The sequence below is a fragment of the Harpia harpyja genome, chromosome 6 (genome assembly GCF_026419915.1).
Source record: "Harpia harpyja isolate bHarHar1 chromosome 6, bHarHar1 primary haplotype, whole genome shotgun sequence".
Taxonomy (NCBI): domain Eukaryota; kingdom Metazoa; phylum Chordata; class Aves; order Accipitriformes; family Accipitridae; genus Harpia; species Harpia harpyja.
Window position 1 is genome coordinate 63,462,627 of NC_068945.1, and position 21,227 is coordinate 63,483,853.

The 21,227-nt window shown below is 45.3% G+C and overlaps 1 protein-coding gene across 1 annotated transcript in view; it reads left to right on the forward strand.

Annotated features, from left to right (window-relative positions):
* The window catches only part of CCDC3 (coiled-coil domain containing 3), a 45,757-nt gene extending 24,790 nt beyond the window's left edge, over window positions 1-20,967 (forward strand). Inside the window, exon 3 of the mRNA XM_052790682.1 lies at window positions 18,568-20,967. Within this exon, the coding sequence (XP_052646642.1) occupies window positions 18,568-18,843 (276 nt within the window). The 3' untranslated portion in view covers window positions 18,844-20,967. The remainder of the gene's footprint in view (window positions 1-18,567) is intronic.
* The last annotated feature ends 260 nt before the right edge of the window (window positions 20,968-21,227 follow it).

Consider the following 21,227-nt stretch of genomic DNA (forward strand, 5'->3'; position numbering starts at 1 on the left):
GAAGTTAGACATGCCCGTCGTTGGACTTACATGCCGCTGCTGGAAGCGGGTGGGGAGATGTGTGATAGGAATGTTACAATTAATTATTATAAATCTCTTCATAACAACTGTGTGGGCAGCGTGCAGGTGTGTGTGAGGACCTTGGCAGCCTGACAAAAACGTAATTATCGGTTATGGAGTTAGCGGCGATACAGAAGCAAATGCTCTTCGGCGCTTCGTCGATCAGCAAAGTGCTAATTAGCGATTGCTAGAGGCCACCGTGTTTCTCTGGAGAGGAAAGTATTACCTCCTTAAACACCTGGATGTGGCGTGGGTGGGAGCATGGAGGGAAGCATGACTTACCTGGGAGACTGCAATTACAGAGAGGATTTCCTGACTCGGAAACCAAACCAGAACTGTTCTGCCTTAAATCTTTTTTTTTTTGACCTGCAACTGCAAATTGGTAGCAATATACGTCCATATAACCCAACTTAAATATGGTGGGTTTTTAAAGTAGATCATTAATCTTTAGTTCTCCAGGGGTCATGACAGACTCCCTGTCACTGAAAAAGGGGTTGGATCTTTTTTCTAGGAAAGATATGCACCTGCTGAGGTCATTTGGTGAGCATAAGGGATGACTTTCAACAATTTTATACAGGAAGTCAGATCTAATCTGGTTTAAACAGAACTGATTCTTGTTGCCCTTGTTGCCCCATACCAGACCTGAGCTTTCAGCTTATAATTTTCTAGTTTGGCTAACAGAAAACATGGGGTTTGGGGCTAGATCCATGTAATGGAGAATTCAGTGTCCTTGCCCCAAAGTCCACCCTTAGGGATTTTTGTCCCTGTGGGCCATAGGAAACATTGTACAGCCGTGATTACAAGGAAATCTCAACCACAGGAGTGAACAAGAAGCAGCCCTGAAAGCAAGGTCAGAAGCTGTCCAAGACACCATTTTACCAAGCTCGACTATAGCTGAAGAAAAAGCATTGAGAAAAGGGTGAGAAAAAGCATTGCCGTATGGAGGCTGTCTTCCAAAATCACTTCAGAACAGGAGCCTTTTAAAGTTCCCCATCAAATGCAATAAAACACGCTGTAGAGCAGCTTTAAAAACAGGGGGAAGGCAAGGGCTGATACATCTCCATCACAGCAGTGACAGCCAAGTAGTGCTTCTCAGGCCTGTGTTCCTTTAAAAATGTGCACTGAGCCCTTTCGCACTCTTAGTGCTGTTTGCTGAAGTATTAAGGAAATGGGAAAGCCTCCAGAAAACTGGTTCAACTCAGCTGACACCGTGAAGTTTAAAAAAGGAGCAGGAAAGAGACTGAGGTCTGCAGCACGCTGCTGACCTACCACCGGCTGAGGACACGGTGATGCATCATGCAGCCCCGTGCTCGAAGGTGTCCGGCAGCTGTTGGAAGGGAGGTTGGAATAACGTCTGCTCACAGCTCCTATGGGGGATTTTGGGGGTCCTGATGGAAATAGGGAGAGGGATTTTTGAGGTAGCCTTCAGGAAGCTTTTGACTCTGCTGAGGAGCAAGAGCACCCCATAACACCACATTGCCCTTGAAGACATGGAAAATCTGTAACACTGAATTGATTGTAATTTGTTAGAGCTGAGCAGAGCTGTGTCCTCTTCCTCTGAAATTCTGCAAGTGTCACAGATGCTGTGTGTGAATTATTTGTGTGCTGTAATGCCTGTAGTGGTTTAATGCATAACACACACGCAAGATGAAGATTGAGGAGTGCCCATCTGTGGTTGCTACAGACATGCTTTGTCATGGCCATTACTGTTTCTCAACCAGGATTTTTAAAGTCCAGGCAACCCACATCTGCATCCATTGTGTCACCATCCAAGATTCAAAACCCAGCTCAGAACTGATTAGGTTTAACTGCATATAACCCTTTCTTGTGATTTAACATCGAGAGGAGCTGATATTAGAAGATATTTACCTATCTTTTCAGGTAATGTAGAGTTTATTACAGGATCCCTCCCTTTTCCTCTTCCCTTGTATGTGGTTTTGTGTAGACCTCATGAACTATGAGTCATATGTACAAAAATAAAGTAATAAATGAGTTTGAAATCTGAAGCCACTTTCAGAATTTTTTGGATGAAAGTGGCATTGTTAGTTTAGGGTATTGGTCTACTTTGATAAGCAGTAGAGGTGGAGCATTGCTGTGTGAGCTCTTCTTTCACCACCGTCTGGAGTAGACTTGGGTTTGGGGTTGGCCAAACAAAGAGGCAAAAGGCTGTCTGCAAGCCCAAGGAGGAGCCTGAACTTTGGGGTTCAGCCCAGTAATTGAATCAACTGGTGTTTATGTTGGATTATCCCTATAATTTTCTTGTTTCTTGATTATTGTTACGTATGCATCGGTTTTATTCTAATTGTCTGAAAAGGCCTTTGAATAACTAAGCTTTGAGATGCCTAGGAAATATCTCTTCAGCAATCAAAGGCATACACAAAGATGTGGCATGCATTTTCCATAGTCTTCACTACATTTGAGTATTCAAATTAGTGACCTAAGACATGAGTTTACACCTACCCAGCAATGATACCACTGACTTCAAAAGGCAGACATAAGCTGACATGTGGCTTTTGGACAAATGGCAGTTTCTTTAGCTGCTATCGCATTACTTTTGATCTCTTTTCTGTCACCTTATCCAAATTGCTACCCGGTCATGTCAGCAAGTGTTAGACTCATTGCCTTGAGTCTATAGCAGAGCATCTCTTGTGACATGTTACTCCCTGTCCCCTCACACAAAGCAAAAGGTCAGGCCAAACTCCATTTTTTGAACATTTTTTAGTAGATCTGAACATCTGTGGCTTTTACTGAATTCAGTCCAGATTTAGCCTCATGTTGTACCTGAAAATCATGTTCTTGTTGTGTCCGAGGGACTCACTTCACTACTGGAGTATCAAAACAATTTTTAGCTGGCTTTAAGGTGTGGACAGTCATTAGCAGAGCTGGGAGGCAATATGGGGATCCTCATATCTACTCACTTCTTCTTGCTTCTAGACATCTGCCTGCCTTCATACATAATTCTGAAACCACTTTCCCTGTCTCTTTGCCTACATTTCATGTGTGGTATTTTGGGGAGAGCTCATTACAGCCAAGCTCAAGTGTAGCCAGCGCTTAGTTACAAGTGCAAACATATAATGAACGTCTGTCTTTCATTAGGATCTTTCCAGAAGGCATTAAAACACAGCCAAGGTGGCTTCACGGGCTCTGCATTCTCCCAGCACTTGTTGGTTCAACTGTTCTTAAAAAATGTGGGAGTTTGGGAGAGCGTGGATGTCAGCACCAGTAACGATTTGCAGTGTGTCATGTAGAAGGAAACAAGCAGGTTATTTTAGAGCCGAGCCAGCCCTCCTCTTTGCTCAAGCTTTCAAGTGAAACATCAGGGAGAGCTCCAGTGGTAGATGGCTCTTTGGGGAGCCACCAGCTGCTATTTCTGAGTTACAATTGGATTACACAATCCCGTAGCCGCATTGCACATTCATCACCACCTCCTGTCCGCAGCTGAGCTGCGAGGGGCCCCCACCAGCCCAGTGCCGAGACCTCCAGAGACTGGAGCCAGCCCATCAGGAAGGATGGGAGGCAAGTGTGAAACCAGTTGCACTGCAGGCTGTGCAATGGTTGCGAGGTCTACTGTTGGAAGCTTTCCCCAGCCACGGAGATCAGGGAAAACACCTGTGGGAATAGCAGCCATCTTAGGTTTGTCAAGGGATTTGCGCTTAAGTTTCCAAAAAGCCTGATGCCTCAAGCAAAACTCGGCTTCATTTTGTCCACGGTCAAGTGCAACCTCTGCCTTGCTCTCGGTTTTCATCCAAAGCATTTAAGATACACTTGTTCATCAACATGTTCACCAGTTTTTAGTAACCTGGGGCTGAGTTTCTGCTTTCTGACAGCTCTGGTTAGACTGATGTATGTTCCTGCCCTTTCCTTCTGTGCAGCGATGGGTGTCCTCATTTCCATTGAAAACCTCCATAGTGCGGAGTCTCCTTTTATTTTGGCACATATCAGGAATTACTTCATAAAAGTCACTGAGGAGGAGAGTTGGAATTATCTTCAGATTTTATAACTTGGCTAAAAAATCTGACTGCAAGCTAAAACTTGACACATAAATCTCAGCCAGCAAATAATTTAGTTTCTCTTCTTCTATCAAAACAGCAAACGACTCCTCCCCCCACAAACACTTGCAAATTTCTCAGTGGTAAAAGGTTATTTTAGGAAGGGATTAAATCAAGAAACGTTAGGGTGGGGAGAATATGGAAGGAAAAACACTTGAAATGATGCAAATTTTTATGATTTTTTTTGTGCTTCTTCACTTGAAATGCCTCACAAATATCCTGAGGGAGCAGTGTAGATCACCAGTTTGGTTGCCTTTCAGTAATACCGACTGCCACAAGAAGTGTAGGTGCTGTATGCCAGTACAGTGATGTACTTATTAACAGGAATAAACAGACCAAGGCAGAACTGAGAGATCAGTCTGGATGGGAATCAGATTAAACAAATTGGTCATCCAGTCTTTCCGGCTGAGTTTGTGTTGCAGTTTACATCTATTAACCCTAAATCACATCTGGTTGATGGAAAGAGGCCTCAAATACCTGCAGGAAAGGGTCTTTACCAGTCCCTCCAGAGGCTTAGTGTCAAGTTCTTGCTGTGCTCTTCCACACTAGCTCAAACTCCTGTTAATTTCTGTCCTAGATGATGAGTGAGCATAAATGTTTCCTTCCCTTCTTGTAAAAAAACCCTTGTGTATTCTGCTGGCTTTTCTGCTAGTTTATTGACCCCTATGTCCAGAAGAATGAGAGATGTGACCATTGGATTGTTGTTGCCCAACTGCTTGCACCTGTTTTGTCCCTGTTGGTGAACGGTGCCTAAGGAACGGTTGGTTTTGTAATCCATGTCCTGATGAAGGCAGTTGCTGGAAGTTGTCCCTTTGGTCATGTTTGAAACCTTTGGTCTTGGGGCTATAACACCTACCCATCTGCATCCTCCACTGGGTACATCTGGAGCTGAGCAGAAGTATGAATGTGTCCATGCCCTCCCTGATGCTCGTTGCCAAGTCAGCGATCATGCACCAAGCAGAGGGCACAGTTGTCTCACCTTGATGACAGATAATGACATGACTGTGTTTAACCAACTAAGAAATGGCCCAGGTTTTAGCTGGTGAGGCACCCTTCAGCTCCCAAAAGCAAATGTTTTTTGCTGGGGGTGACATGACAGTCCACTGTTTCTTAGTCCTTTTCAACCTACCAGGCACTCGTAAAATGCCACGCCACTTTCATTATGTTGTGCAGGTCTGCCCTTGTCCTGCAGGCAAAAAGGATTTACAAATAAGCATTAAAAATATAGAGAAAATAATCATTATTTAATGCCACAGAGATCCCTCTTTTCCCAGTGTTAGAAATTTCTGAGATTGAAGCCTTGAGTACATCACCTACAGCTCATTCTCCTGTCTTCAGCATCTGAGGAAATAAGGGTTCAGGATTGCAGCACATTTAACCATGTTCTCCTTCTCTTCAAAGAAAACAAACTCTTGGTAAATCATTTAGACATGTGGGGAGATTTCCAAAAGTGTCCAATGATTTTGAATGGGATCTGTGATCCTCCCAGCTTTGAAAATTCCTCCTGTCTGTCATGAATGCGACACAGCACACCCCCAAATCCCATGGACATTGCTCATGTATCTAAGTCAGGCATTCACATAGCCAGGATTTTCCCCTTCTTGGATAATGTGGTTTTAAATGCCTTGATCTGTGACAGAGAGAGATGCAACTTTTATATTACAAACTTTTATTGACTAAATCCCTAATTATTGAAAGCTCAACCAGTCACGTGCTCCAGTGCCAGGCAATTTATCCAAGATCCTTACTGGAAAAGGGGTTTCCAGATCACCGGAGACAAGGCTGCAGTGGTAGGCAATGCCTAGCAATACCATTCATAGAGAAATGTGGTTTCTCGACTCATACTCTGAATTTGCACAGGGAAGCACTGAGACAATTCTGCATGCAAGTGAAGTATCTGACCACAGGTCCTGGCTCCCCTATTGCTCCTGTCCCCACACTATCCAGACTTTGAATATAGACCTTTCTGGTTTGGACTAGAATGGCTTAGAAAATCTGTAAATCACAGATGTCCTGTAATCCCCATTTTTGGAGATGGGGAATTGAAGCACAGAGAAACTACTTCTCACTAGGACTGCTTTTCCCCTAACTGATTATTACCCTGTCTGTAGTGGAGACATCCAGTTCCATTCCTCTGATTAGAACATTCATTTTATCTGCCCTCTTTGATTAGGTGTGAAGTGCGTGTGTTGCTTAATGAGAACAAGCTGCTCAGATAACATAGCTCAAAATAATTGTGATTTTGCTCTTCCAAAATTACAATTGCCAAAAGACAAGGAAAGTGTCCTAGTTAAGGGACTAGACTGGAACCCAGGTCCTGGCTTCCTCACGGTGGTTTTTTTTTTTTTTATTGCTATGATGTTAGGCAATTCTTTTGGGGTTGTGCAGATGGTGCTGGTGTGGATACTGTGATTGCTACTGCAGGAGGGGTGGGGGGCAATTCAGATCATCTGCTCTTTGGGGCTGTTCAGATCCTGGCTCTTGCTATTGATACAGTGATGCAATACAAAGCTGGTGAAAGTATAGATAAATTCTGTGTCAGAGAAATGTGAGAAAAGCAAAATGAATATCCACAGAAGAATTTTGGACTGATTGATAGAGAAAATTAATTTCATAATCAAATTTAAGGCCCTCATATACACACGCATACAGGGCATACATTTGCTACCTGTCCCTAAGTATTTGGCCAGGAACAATATCAGATTTTACAGGTAAGTGCACATGACAGCAGGATTTTACAAGATTTTGCAGAGCACAGGGCAGTTATTCACAGAAGAGCCAAAAGCAAAGTACCGCGTGATTGAACTGTAGCTCAGAGGTATCGCCGTGTGCTCGCTGTGGGGTGGTGTGGCACCTGCTATGTAATTATCTCGCTCCAACACAATTATTAACTTAGGATTAAACAGTTGAGAGCCACCATCGTAACATTAACCAGCAGTGGAGTGCGTGCTCTATAATTTAGATGCTTGCAGGGAAGAGTTCACCGCAGGGCATCTGTCAGCCCTGTGGACATTTTGTCTGGCGTAGCTGTGGCTGCAATCCTCCTTCTCCTGAAATCAGGCTGGAAAGAGGGCTCCAGGCTTGTGTGTATAGGGAGAACTGACTCATGCTTACCTTAAGACCTTATTTTCCATGGGCATTGTAACCAGTCCTGTGTGAAAAGCTTTTCCCTGTATAAGGCAGTAAGTTGCACAGCATGTGATGGGAGTTTCTGATGCTTCTGTGTCTATATGAAGTGCAGCAAAGTAGCAGGGAGAGACTTTGCCCATTAAATATGATGCTGGATTTCAAATATGACCCTGTATTTCCCTGACAGAAAATTTCTACTGGGAATTGAAATACTGGGTCAGGAACAGGAGCCTATCTGAGGGATTGTACTAGAGTGAAACAGCAGCTTTTGACTCCTATGGAAACAGCCATTAATGCCCTGAATGCTTAGGGCCATTCAAGCACAAGCAAGCAGGAGGGTGGTCTCCTGAATACCATGTCTCTGCACCTTGAAGGCTGGTTATTTGCCAAACCCTGCCATGCTCAGAGTAGCCTGTTGCCCATTTATCATATCCAGGGTGGTCTGGGGCCCTTTCAGGATTTACAGCCCACGCAGCGGCCAGAGTTGTGGACAGGCTGCTCGGAGCTGCCCAGCGGGACGGGAATATCTGCGAGCAGCAGCGCGCTCCCGTCAGCCAGATGTTAGCGCTTGGAGCTTGTTATTCAGAGCTGCTGATTAGTCTCTCAGGCATTTTGCCTCCTCGGTTCCTTTCTCGGCATGCTGACGTTAGCCAGAGAGCGCCTGCAGATCGCAGATGTTTGTTTTTCCATCCCTTTGTCTTTGCTTCTTCAACCTCACCAAAGCTTTTCCACTTCACCGCTGTGGCAACCTGTGGCACTTCCACGCTTGGGCGAGGGCTGAGCCTGGTCCTCCGCTGTGCATGTGCCTGTTCGTCAGTGCTGGCTTCGTTACCTCTCCCGAGGCCGCTTGCGTGGGGCACAGCAAACAGCTTCTTGCCGAGGTCTCCTCTCTGCTCTGGGCTTGCAGAGCAGCTCGGGAGCAGATGCCCTTTGTCAAGCCCCTGTGCTTCATCCAGTCTGATTTCAATGCTGCTGCCGTCATTTCCCTCACGGTTTCACAGATTGCTTATTCCTTGCAGGGAAAAGCTTCATTAGAGCCTCTTGTCCTGCTCCTGCCATGGCAGGGGTGTCTCCGGCTGTGTGCGTAAGCACGGTGTCGGAGTTGTTTCCATACCACTCAGCTCTGTTTTAGTGCTTGCTTCCCTGCTCTAAATTAGTTTCTCTGACTCATCCTCCAGAGGAGTTTCTGTCTCTCCATTGACTGTAGAAAGAACCCAGAAAACCAACGTTTCCGACCCAGGATCTAGGTTAGATACGTTAAGAAGGGTGGTGCAAAGACCACCCCAAAGGACCCACCAAGCACAGATAAATACAGGCCTGAGTATGCCCTTTTCAGTCCCCCTGCTTTCCTGCACCCCAGTGGACTTGACAAATGAAGGAAAATGGCTCCAGCAGTTCCTAGGGATGCTCAGGACCGATGCGGACACCTCTGCTTCCCGGCGGCACCGGAGGACGGCAGGTTGCCGTGGGCACCTGCATTTGCTTTTGGAAATCCAGAAGCTGTGCACAGCAGCAGTGTGCTCTCAGGGCTTCCAGCCGAGCCTGCAGCCAAGGAAATCCTATCTGTTTGTAAAGGCAGCTGAGCTGCAGCAGCTTATGTGATGTATGAAGCCAAGACGTCCAGAGCGGAGGGATTTATAGGGCAACAAGACTTTTATAGAAGTTGCGTTAACTTTAAACATTTGCCTTTCTCAGCACGGGTTCTCCTCTTGTGCATAAAACTTTCCCTAAGTATGATATATTTGCTGGGGAGGAGACATGGACTCCACTTACAGTAAATGCCCCTGTTTCTGTGCTTTCTTGAGAGGCAACATTTAATGCAATGCAGTCACCCTGTGGCCATTTGGCAATACTCATCCACAGCCTGGTGGGATTTGCTCTGCTTCTCTCTTTTCCCATTTTGGCTTAGAGGTGACAGAGAAGTGACATCTTTTTCATATTATATATAAAATGTATTTTATTATGTATTTACTGATCCCAGTCCTTCCCTTCTCTTCTTGGTAACAGAGGATGTGGGCACTGAGCATTTGCGCTCTGAACCTGCCGAGGGGTATGCGGACGTCTGGCACTGCCTTACCCACAGGAGGTTTTGAATTCATTAAGCCCTTAATCACCCTTGTGTCACTGTTTTCATGTGCCCCACATCCTCTCACAGCCCACATCTCCCACCTATTACTTTGTATCCCTAACAGCTATGTTTAATCTAAACCTCAGCTTACAGACATCCATACAGCACCTGCCACATCGGAGCGTTAATCTCTTCTGTTAGGACTCCCAGGCAACTCCTAAGGGTTGTAATACATTAGACTGAAGTAAACCATGCTTAAAGTAAACACCCCAAACCAGGTATAACCCTGGTTTAAACTAATATTGTTCTCATGCAAATTAATATTGGTAAAGATAAATGCGTTTCCTCACCAGCTGATGCTGGTTCTCAGCTTCAGCTGCGTCTGGGGATGGTGTATTTGAATATATTGTACTTCCCTCACTGCTACCCTGCTATAGGGTGTATCCTGCCTATTTAACAGGACCATTAAATTAAATGAAGTTTCTAGGAGCTGTTGTAACATGAAGTAGAGGTCAGCCCATTCAAAAGTCAAAACCAACATTTCAATAAATAGGAGCAAAGTGTAAGATGCCGTGCTGCTCTGATCAGCAGTTTCTCATTTCCCTGCCTTCCCATCACTGAGAGGGAAGGACACAATACACTGTGTTTCTGGGTCTTGCTAGTTTTATCCCTTCCTTGGTATTTAATTAATTCGCTGTGTGTATGTGTGGGGGAAATGGTGACCTAATCCTATTGAAATACAAGCCAAGTAAAACAAGTTTAGATGGAGACGCGGTCACACAGAAACTTTCAGTCAGAGAACAAAACACTTGAGGTAAGGTATATTGGCAAAGTTGGTTTAGGCATATCAGACCTAATTAGTTGTATTGTAATAATAATAATACTAGGTGGGAAAAAGCTGAGTTGGAAATTAAAGTGAATAGCAAGTTTTGGAAAGTTTGGTAGCTGTGGAAATGAAAAGTTTCTGTACACGTTGTAGAAAAAAAAGCCTCTTACAGAGACTTTTGAAGCCCATCTGAAACTGCAACCGTAGCTCTAAGACAGAAATGAAAAAAAAAAAGCAGTAACTCAGTGACTCAGTCATTTTCAGCATCCGGGCAGAGCAAAATGCAGAAATCTATGAAGCAGCCTGTCTTGTAAGGTAGACTTAAAACCACATTTGTTCTCAGCACCTAAATTGCTTCTAGCAACAAAGAAAAGATTTTGGTTTTCCTTACTCAGAACATTTTCCTTTAAGCTCAGCATAGTTGAGCTGGGTAGTGCACTTAAACATTCAGTGTCATTTACCTATAAGTAAGCAGCTTAATCCATGCGTGCACTGTGAACTCTCTAGGAACGGGACAGATGTGTATCAGGAATATCTGCCACCCATGCATGGTACCTAGAAGGAACCAGAGCAGACACTGCATTGCCTTGGATTGTATTCGCAATTTATATCTTGCAAATAACTGTGTTGCAAAGTCTACGAGCTATGTGCCCTTGCAATGAGCTCTGTACATCCCCTGTAATAGGGGTGGAGAGCCAGGAGTAGCGTCCTGGCTGGTGTCTCTGCTTTTGCATGCTATGGAGGCCTGTGCCACCCCCACGGTTCGTTATTTCACTGGCCACCCTGAGTATTTTTGGTGGAGGGGGGCAGAGGGGGATGATACGGGTCTCAGCAAAGAGGCTGGCAGAGTGGCGCTGCCTGTCCATGGGGGCTAAACCCCTGGGATGGCTGTAAGACCCTCCGCTTCCCCCCAGTCCTGACCCATCTCGGAGGGTACACATTGCCCAACCTTGAGCAGGGAGCAGCGCTGAAGGCTGGGAAGCTCTTGGAAATGCACAAAGCACAAGGGATGGGGCTGGTGGGGCTGAGGACCAAGCCCAACGTTTGGCGGCTGCAGCCAGGCAAAGAGGAGGATGGCTGCTCCTGCTAAACCACTTAGACACGAGACTTCACTGCCGCTCCCCTCCCAGATCCACCACCGCATTCCTGTGGCATCTTGGGCGAATCGCTTGGAGGAACATTTTCAAAAGAAACAAGGCAAGAGTGGAGCCCCTCTGCCTCAGAGCGACAGGGAAAAGCAGCTGGCTGGCTCTTGGTGTGCCTCCCTCGCTGCCTGCCTGGTCAGCGAGGGGAGGAAAAGGACTTGGAGATGCCCCAGAGTGAGGTCCTACCCTCTTGATTTATTTTTCTTTTCTTGGAGACCTTCTGTCTCCCGCTGCCTGGGCAGGGAATTTAGGGATTTACTGTCAGGACTGACTTATCTGCTCACTTGGCCCAAGTGAGGTGCCTGTGGTAGGCAGCCTGGCTCGTACCCTACACATTTTTTTTTTCCCCTTTCCTGTCTTCTAGATTAGTGCAGTTTCTATTCTCATTAAACCATTGCCTTTTTTCCTTTGAAAGTACAGGGAATAAGGTGTTGTTCCCTTCCTGGGTACTGGTAGTGACCAATCCAGGTGACTGTCACCTGCTATCTTTGCATCCTCCCCCTCAGCAGCATCTCAGGCTTCAGTGCTCAAAGTGCCTGGGGAAGGTAATGCCTCAGGACATGCTCTAGGCGTGGTTTTGGGGCCAGGGACCTCTCTCCAAGAACCTCTAGGGTTGATAGTCTTTTCACCAGCTCTGAAGATCTTCCTAATCCCCCTGTGCCCTCTAAAACCACCCCCAGCCTAGGAGTAGGGTTGCAAGTGCTGTGAGTTCGAAGGCAAAGGGTAGCGTTTTGAAACGGATGCCTGCAACACCCACTGCAGATGAGAGCCACCAGCAATTCAGACACCTTGCCAGAGAGGAGGGTCTGGTTTTTCAAAGTACTTAATGACAGGGAAGTATCTTTTTTAAAAAATGTGTTGTTCAGCTTAAGATTATTATTTAAAAAAAAGAAGAGAAGAAAAAGAATAAGTTGTGAGGGTTTTTCCTTGTGAAAAGCACTTTTCCCTGTGAGTAAACCATCCTCTGTGCTGAGTCGGTGTATTGGTGGAGCTGCTGGCACTGGGGCCTTACATCACAGCTTGCAAAGACCGTTCACATTTTCCAGGTACATGGGCCCTTCTCAGCCACTCAGGGGGACATCAGGGCCAAGTATTACCCAAGAGACCTGCCAAGACACTGTCCAAGAACTGCCCCTGGCAGGCCCTCCAACAGTTCTTGGGATGGTTTTCCACCAAGCAGCGCTTTGATGCAGATCAGAACAAACAAGGCTGTTTTTAAAGACTCCCGATTGCCCATGGACATGGATTTGGGTCTGTTTCCAGGGCAAGGTTCTCCAAACTCCAAGAAAACTACCTGCATGCTGCCCTTGCAACCTGCCCCAGGTAGTCAATGATGCCAGCTGCCATTTCGTGGGACTCGGGGTGGGATCCATCTCAGCCTGAGCTAGTTATCTAGGCAATGGAGAGGTGTCCCTGAAAGTGGTCCACCCAAGGTAGGTGTCTAGGGTAGGCAAGAAGTCTCCCCTTGGACGTGCCCATTCATCTCTGATGACGGTTGGGAAAGGTGAGATGACTTGCCTTGACTGGCTGCATCTTAGGAGTTTAAAGTGAAAATCTGCTTTTAGTGAGCAGTGAAATGGCAAACAAAAACACCGTTCACAGCACTGAGACACCTCGGGGTGGGTGTAGCCTGGCAGAGGCTCCCTGCAGGCAGTGCTTCATACCCCAGTGAAGTCCCCATCTCTAATATTTCAAATGAGCTGGAGACTTGTGCCACAAGCCTTATACCTCCCATGGCAAATGCTGACCCAGCATTCAGTAAGATAAGAACAGCCACAATCATGTCTTTCTCCATCTAGGTCTTACATATCTTGGTGATTCATATGAAGTCCCAGGGTGAAGTCCCAGCTCATCTCCACTAATGCCAGTGATGCTGGATCTGCCCTTAGGACCTTAATTTGGTATCTCTGAACTGTGCAGTCTTGCAGTGAGCAGAGGCGATTTAACCCAGCACTGCCATGCCCCCACTACTTCACCCAACACGATGGTTTAACAGTGCTGACAGGGGCTTTTCCACACTTCAGCAGGAGTGTTAGTGTTGGCTGAAAAGTCCCAGTAACTGGAGGTTAAGTCCATCCCAAACCCAATACCCTCTGCTGCCAGAACCCTCCTGCTATCTTTTGCTGCACCATCCGTCTGTCCATCCAACATGCTCGCTCCCATGTAGCCTGTCCAAAGGGGCTGAACAAAAGGAGAAAGCGATGCTCAGAGCCTGAAATGTGGCCATGGCAAGGCAGGGCTCAAAGGGGACCTCCCTGGCCAGGAAAGGTGAAGATCATCTGCATGAGCTGTATCGTGTCCTTACCAGCTTCCCCAGGGCACAGAGACCTTCCTCTCGCTAAGAGCACAGAAGGGGCTGGGGAAATAAATCCTGGTGGAGTTAAAGAAAATAAAGAGCTATGTTTGGCTCCTGAGCCCCTTGAGAGACAATTCATGAATTATTGCTCTGCTGAGACAAATAGAGCTGGAGGTACGCACTTTGTGCTGCATAAAGTTTCTGTTTAAGATGTTTTGTGTAACTTGAACAGCAGTAAAGCACAGAGCAGCAAGTTAATGTGCAGCAAATGTAGACAGTTTTTATCTTTTCTGCAAAGCAGCTTTATAGCAGGGAAGGGAAGAGAAGAGCGGTGCGGGGATGTGGTGAGCTCACTGGGATGCAGTGCAGAGGAGGCTTAGCAGCAAAGCAGGAGCTGTGCTTCCCAACCTGCAGTGCTTGGGCTATGTTTCCAGTCTCATTTCTTCCACCAGACACTCCCAATAGGTTGTGCTGGGCCGATGCTGGGTCTGGGATGCTCCAGTTAGCAGTATGGGTCAAGAGGAAGATTTGAGGGCAAGAAACCAAAGTGACCCATGCCCAGTTCTTTTAAAACCACATCACATCCATGCAGAGACCAGGTCTCACTGTCACACATTTAAAGATGTTCCTACCGTCATCTTGCCTGATGACACCCTGTATCTAAATGTCCAAAAATACTCTCTGATGTGAAAGATATTTTTGGAGACCTGAAATGAAAGCCTTTTAGGTAGTGGGCCTCCAGAGCTTTTTAGCAGTGGTGCCCATAGGAAGCATGCATGAGGAGCTAGCTAGAACTCAACTTCTCTGCCTTTGGTAGGTGAAGTGCAAGACTTGGGTGCCACTGCTGGGTTTTGAGTGACTTGAGCTCTGTAATGCTAACTTTAGCCATTTATGGACAATTTGTGGTGGATGAACACTACCATTGTGCCTTTATCCATGGGGCGTTTCCTAGCCACTGTCCCATTCAAATGAAGCTTATAGAAGGCAGATGTGTGTGTCTGTCAATCAGACAAATGTATATATACGTCAATTCAGGGTGTTTGGTAAAGGGCTCACATGCCTGTAATGTGACACTCTGAAAATCAGCTTGATTTGCTACAGTGCTGATTTGTTTGGCAGATGGACAGATTTTGTAAATCATCTAGATGTGGTGAAACTTAAAACTGAGTATATTTGTGACAGGATGTTTCAGACAAATACTCAAATATATTTAATTTGTGGTTTCACAGCTGTAGGCTGTGTGGGATAAATCCTAAGGAGCTGTATGGTTCTTGTTGTGCTACCTTTCCTGTTACATCTCCTGGTACTGCTCTGGACTCAAGTTTAACCACTGCTGAGGATGCCTTGCTAACAAAACTGTGGAACAACTAGACATGCAGACAGAGATCTCCAGAACAAACAATTCTTCTGAACTGTGGGTTACTAGAAAATGTAACTTTTGAAGGAAACCTAGAAAAACAATTCATAAGTTTTTCTGAGGAGCCATTATCTGGTCCTTCTCTCCATTTCCCAGGTCTGTGGGCATGTATGCCATGCTAAGTGTGGCATTTCAGAGCTCTTGCTTAACTGTCTGCAGCTGATAACTTGTGGGAATAGGAGTTGTCAGCTATCCATCCTTTCCTATCCTTTCTTTCAGCGGCACCAAGTGGAACTGGCTCCTCAGTTACTTACCTTGTAAGGTATGGATGGAGATTTCATTGTCCCTTAAACATTGCATAAACACCCCCCCCACCTTCTGTAGTGCACCTGACATGGCAAGCTGTGATGGGGGGTGGGAACACAGGCCACTGCCAGAAACAAAATCCAGTTCTCTGTAGCTTTTAGCAGTTCCTTTGGACTAAGGTCTGATCTTGACGGTCATCAGTGCAAAACGTGCACATTTATGGGTGCATGAGACCAGAGAAAATGGAGTGTGAAATTCTTGTCTGTAGATATGCTCCATAGGAATGACTGCGCAATGCAGGGATATCTCATCTGGCTGTAAACAAGAAGTATTCAAGTAGCAACACAGACTGAGGGTTGGTTAACTTCTCACTTATTTGTTCAGCAGCTGGGTTAGTTATACAGGCTGTGCTAAGCCCCTGGCTGTCGCAGTTACACAGTTCTCAGCACCACTTTAAAAATAACTTGGTTGCACTCATGTGAACTGCAGCCCTAGCAGTAATAGCAAGGGTGGGACAGCACTCACATTTAAATATCATCCTCACTGCAGATCCCTGTGAAAAATGCTGTTTGTAACCAGCCGGTGAGAACGTGAGGACTCCACCTTGTTATTTTTCCCCATGTAGAAGGAGCAAATAGTTTATTTTTCGGCTGGTAGTCTTGCATTTGCAGGCAGGCATCCAATTATCAAGCTGGGCTCTTCCTATCACCTACCCCGCTGGTAAATAAAGCTGTCCGTGTCCAACAGTACCTCAGTTTTTTATAACTGTGTTGTTCCAGTGATCTCTCTGGATATCTCCAGATAATTTAAGCACTAAACCATGGGTTTGACTGGAGAGTGAGGATCTGGAAGAGGAACAGCATGAGCAAATGAGCTAGCTAGCTTTTTGATGGTGTTTGAGAAGTTTCTGAGTGTCTCTGTAGAGCTGGACTACCTCTGCTGACAGAGTACCAACTTCAAAAGGTTTGGGGGTGCCTCTGGGATGAGGCTAATGCCATCCCCGATATCTGCTATCAGACATTCCCCCACGAGCCAGCCCAGACAGATGAGACACGGTTGGGTTCGCACAACCTCACACTTCAGCTGCACAAATTGTTTGTTCCTCTGCATTGGACTCTGTCATGTGCCATACCTCTCACTGCATCAATGGAAAATGCAAGAAATCCCTCATGAAGTAGAGTTTCCACCTCCTGTCTTCCCAGCAAACCTCTTTTCCTAACTCACTGCTCTCCTTTGCAGGGATTTAAATTCAAGAAGTGTTCTGCTTGAAGTTTTGCAAGGGTTTGGCAAACACAAAAGCCAAGATGTGCTGGCTGTTTTCAAATAACCCTTGGAATGAGCTGTGATCAAAACCAAATTCCCTCCTCTTCAGGGCAATTTCTGGCCCTCTATCTGTGAGCTCCCAGTCTCCCTAGTATGCGTTTATAAAAGAGCCCTAGTGAGGGGATGGTTGGGGCAAGAATTTGCCTTTTAGCAAAGCCCTGCAGTGCTTTCGCACAAGAAACAAGAGCTTATGGGGACTGGAAGCAGTTGCTGTGTTTGTGTTGACTGGCCATGGTTTTCGGCTGCTGGGGGTTTCCAAAGCAAATGAAGTGTTATTCGTCAAAGCGGGCTCCCTCCCCTACTTCCAGTTGTTGAAAATACTACAAAGTAAGATGGAAAGAAACATGTAATCCTTCATCATCACAGTGAGGATTTACTTGTTTATTTAGATTCCCTGTCTGTTCCAAATGTTCTGCCAGAGAAAGCCCATCAAGGCTCCAGGAGTGCTTGACACGCATAAAAAAAAATCTAGACGTATATAGGAGATAAATCCAGCAGAAGACGCTGCCTTTCCTCACAGTGCACCAGTGCGGCAATCAGCTGAAAGTCCCACTTGCACAATAAAATCTCTCAGGATGCTTTTTGTAGGAAAGGAAGGAAGGAGGCACATCACCCTGCGCAGAAATAGATTTTGATGGGAGTTCCTCTAGATTAGAAACTTTATGGTGAGGCTGTCCTTGTGCCGCAGGCACCTCCTCTTTTTCTGCTTGGAAAATGTTGCCCAGGTAGAAAACATGGAACTTGGTGCCTTTTTAGTCAGTGAAATGGGGGACTTGTGTTCAGAGGGTGATTCTTCCCACTGCCCTAGGAGGTGGAGATCACCCTCTTGAAGGGTGTCTCTCCCTGCAGATGTTACAGGGGAAACTGGAAGAGAGGAGCCCAGACCTGAGTCTCACTTTTAGCTGCTTAAGAGAAGGCAGCTGAATCCCATCCCACGTGACACCGTCCATCAGGATCACAACTTCTTTGCACTGAAACTAGTCAGCAGCCTTTGTAGCTGGTGTTTCTCATCGCATTCCTACGGCTGCACCTACAAACAGGAAGCAAGTCAGAAACAGGAGACCGTAAACATGGCAATCACATATAGTTGGGATGAGATAGACCTCTGGGTCATCCTAGGATGAGGTGGTAGAGGAAGAACAATTGTCCAACAGATGTTTTGCATTTGGACCATCATCCAACCCAGCGGATTTGAAAATACCCTATGAGCTGCTCTTCTAGTGTTGCCTTGGGTGCAGCACCTTTGAAGCTGGCTCCCTTTTTTTTTTGCCTAAGGGCCACAGGTGTGAGTGGACATCAAGAGCTTGATATCCCTACTGGGGGCAATATTGCAGTAAGTTGGTAGTGGATAGAATGGGAGGGGCAGTTTTCAGCCAAAGACCCTGCCAAAACAATCACTTCTGTTAAAGTTATGGGGTCTTGAATGCTCCTAGAGACTGCTGAGATTTTACCCTTTAGGATTTCATCTGAAAGAAGCCCATAAAATGAGACATTTAAGACAACCCAGTTCTTCAAAAGGCAAAACCAACCAGTTCTGCCTTTTGCAGGTGCAGTCCTTATTTCACATGTTGACGTAAAGAGGAAAAGGCAGGCTCCTGTCAAAATCTGGGGTTTCTGAAGGGCTGCTAAGCTGAATCAAATCTAGAGTTTTCCAAAAGTGACACCCCTTGGCCTGAACTCCAGTTTCATACCAGAAATAGGGCAGCCTTCCTCCATAAATTCAATGTAGCCTCAGTGGGCTGGACAGGTCTGTCAAAACAGTTCATAAAAGTAATTGTGAATCACTAGTATCATTAAGATCTACAATTTCAGGTCTTACCTGAATACAGAAGTGAAAGAGAGGATTTTACTAAAAAAGGTATAAAAAAAAGAATAGAACTTCCAAAAAAAAGCATTCTACTTTTGAAGAGCTGTGAGGTGTTTCAAGGAACACCCGAATTAACCCTTGCTTTAACAGGTTTTTGTGTAAAGCTCACCTGTTGCTATTTCATTTCTGCTGTCCCCTCAGCTCATGTGCTCCTCGGTCCAGAAAGCCCTGTTTGAGGAGGAGGACAGAGTGAAGAAGCTGCAGCAGAAAGTGGCGACGCTGGAGAAGCGCAACAAGCAGCTGCGAGATCGGGTGAAGAAAGTCAAGAGGTCTCTCCGGCAAGCCAGGAAAAACACCAGGCACATGGAGCAGATGAACCGAAAGCTCAGCGAGAAACTTTCCTCTGCAGGTGGTCAAATCCCCTATATTAACTCTTTGAAGCAGGAGAACTCCCATGCTACCTACCTTAAAGTATAATCAAGGGTAAGTGCTCAGACCAATGGTAATGGCGAATTTTCCCTGCATTAGATCAGGATCTGGCCCTCACACCTTGTCTACACTGTGCTTCAAACCTTGCACGGAAAATGAATCTGAACTTGCTTTAGACACAGTGCTAGATTAAACAAGAATGCAAACTGGATTGGGCTGTGTGTTGGAGGCACAGCCCAAAGCCATGTCCTCGCTGTCCTCAGTGGACACAGGGCCAGACAGTAATCTGTGCTTCTCCGCCCTCACCCCACTCCACCTCCGTCACCAGTTTTAGGTTCTCTTTGATGAAAGTGCCAGTTCAGCCCCATGGGCCATTGCAGGCACTTGACACAGGAGCTCTGCTTGCCAACTTACCTCCTCCACGTGGACTGGGCAAGCGAGGCCGGGGGGTATATGGAGATGGATGCTGCAGGAAAGATGCAGGCATGAATGCTCTTTGCACCATCATCACCCCCAAGCTCTCAACCTCCCTTAAGCTTCACTAAAGTCTACATCCAGTGTCTGAGCAAAGGCTACGTCCAGGACACAGTCAGTTTGGGCCCCTCTTCAAAATGAAGGATAGATGTGCCCAAATTTTCTTTAGACTGTTTCTAAATATGCCTAAATATTCTACATAAAATATCTAATATTTTTTATTTTACCAGGAAGTGCCTTAAGGGTCTCAGTAACTCCCTCAGGTGCCTTTATGATTGCCCAGCCAACAGGGTTGGAAACCACGTCATTGCAGGACTGTGTCTAGGACCTAATCCAGCTCCTGCAGTCAGGAATGGACTTTGCCTGACTGTTAGTGGGTGCTGGATCAGGCCCAGCAGACAATTTCAGATCCTGTTTTCAAGCAGGTTTAATTTGCAGCGTGGACAAGGCTTCAAGTTTGTAATCACTGTTTGAGGTATAATGGAGGTTGCTGGGCAGCCTCACTTAGTTACACTTAGATACTGTAGAGACCGCATCAATATCAACAGGGCATTAAAAATTAAGGTAGTTTATATATGTATATATTTTAAAATCCTATAGAAAATATTTTTATTACACATTTGATATAGTCTAATTTCTTAAAATATGAAGTAAATCCTGTTTCTTGGTTATCTTGCTAAGAAAAAAGTCCATCATCTATTAAACATTTACAAACTGACTTCTGCTCAAACAGCATAGGTTAAGGCACCAGTATCTGTGGCTGATAATGTTTTCAGCTGTGTTAATATACCAGAGCATATCTTGGGTCTTGGTACTCAACCAATCGTCTTTCATAACAGGGCACCATAAGGACAGAAAGGTAGGAGAGTTTTTGTGTTTTCTTCCCTTCTCAGAATAGTTTTTCTTACTCCAAGCATGAGACCCAAGTGCAGATATGCTTCATGCTTTTTGACAGGGGCAGCCAGCCCTTGCCCAGCCCTGGGCAACACTGACAATCTGCCAGGGCTAAACCCGATTTGTACAAGGTGGACTGATCCAGATGATCTTTAACATAGAGGTGAGGCCCTCAGAAATAACAGTATGCAAACCATTGCTCTGCTTTTAACTTTCCACACTTTACCAGATCACTGCATGGTCTCCATACTGTGTCTCAGCACTCAAAATTAGAGTATATCGAGGCTACAGCCCTGTTGGACCATGCTTTAACTATCCTTGTGCTAGAAAAGGCCTGTATCAGCTTTCACCCTGAGCTTTAGTCCAAGCTGAACTCAGAAGTTAAGCCTTGTGTTGGCTTCTAGGATGCTGCTGAGTTTAATTACCCTCCAGTTTTGTTCCTTTTGGAAATAGAGCTCCCCCCCACCCCGCCCTTGAAATAATATTGGCATTTCTTCAGGTTCTGACTCCTCCACAAGCTCCATCAGTTTCAAAGGCTTTGCCTACCGAATCAGCACAATTTGAGTTGTTTTGTGCTGTAGTCAGCAATGCTGTTTCCTGAGAATTACTACAGACGTAAGGCTTCCCTAGAAGCCATCAAGAGATTTTAACTCCAAAATTTAAATCCATAGGAAAGTAACTAATTCTTTTTGGTTTGTTTCTTTGTTTCTAAACTGCTGTTTAAATAAATGAGCTGTTTTTCCTGGTATAGGTATTAAAAGCTTGTGTTCTAATTTTTTGTTAATAAAAATATTCCCTCTGGTATTCATTCATGTTTTATAAGTGTTTGTATAAAGCTGAGAAAGTATAGTTAATATAGCTACACCTTTGCTATTCTCACAAATTTTCCAAACACAGTCTTGAAAATCTTTTTCTTTTGGCTGATATTTTTCTCTCCTTATGAAAAATTGGAATCGTCTTCCTATTTCCCCCTTTCTCTAGCTTAAAAAAAAAAAAAGTAAATAATTTTGTTCTCCTTGTCAGTTTTGTGAGAATTTTGTTTTACTTTGCAAAGAAAACAGAAA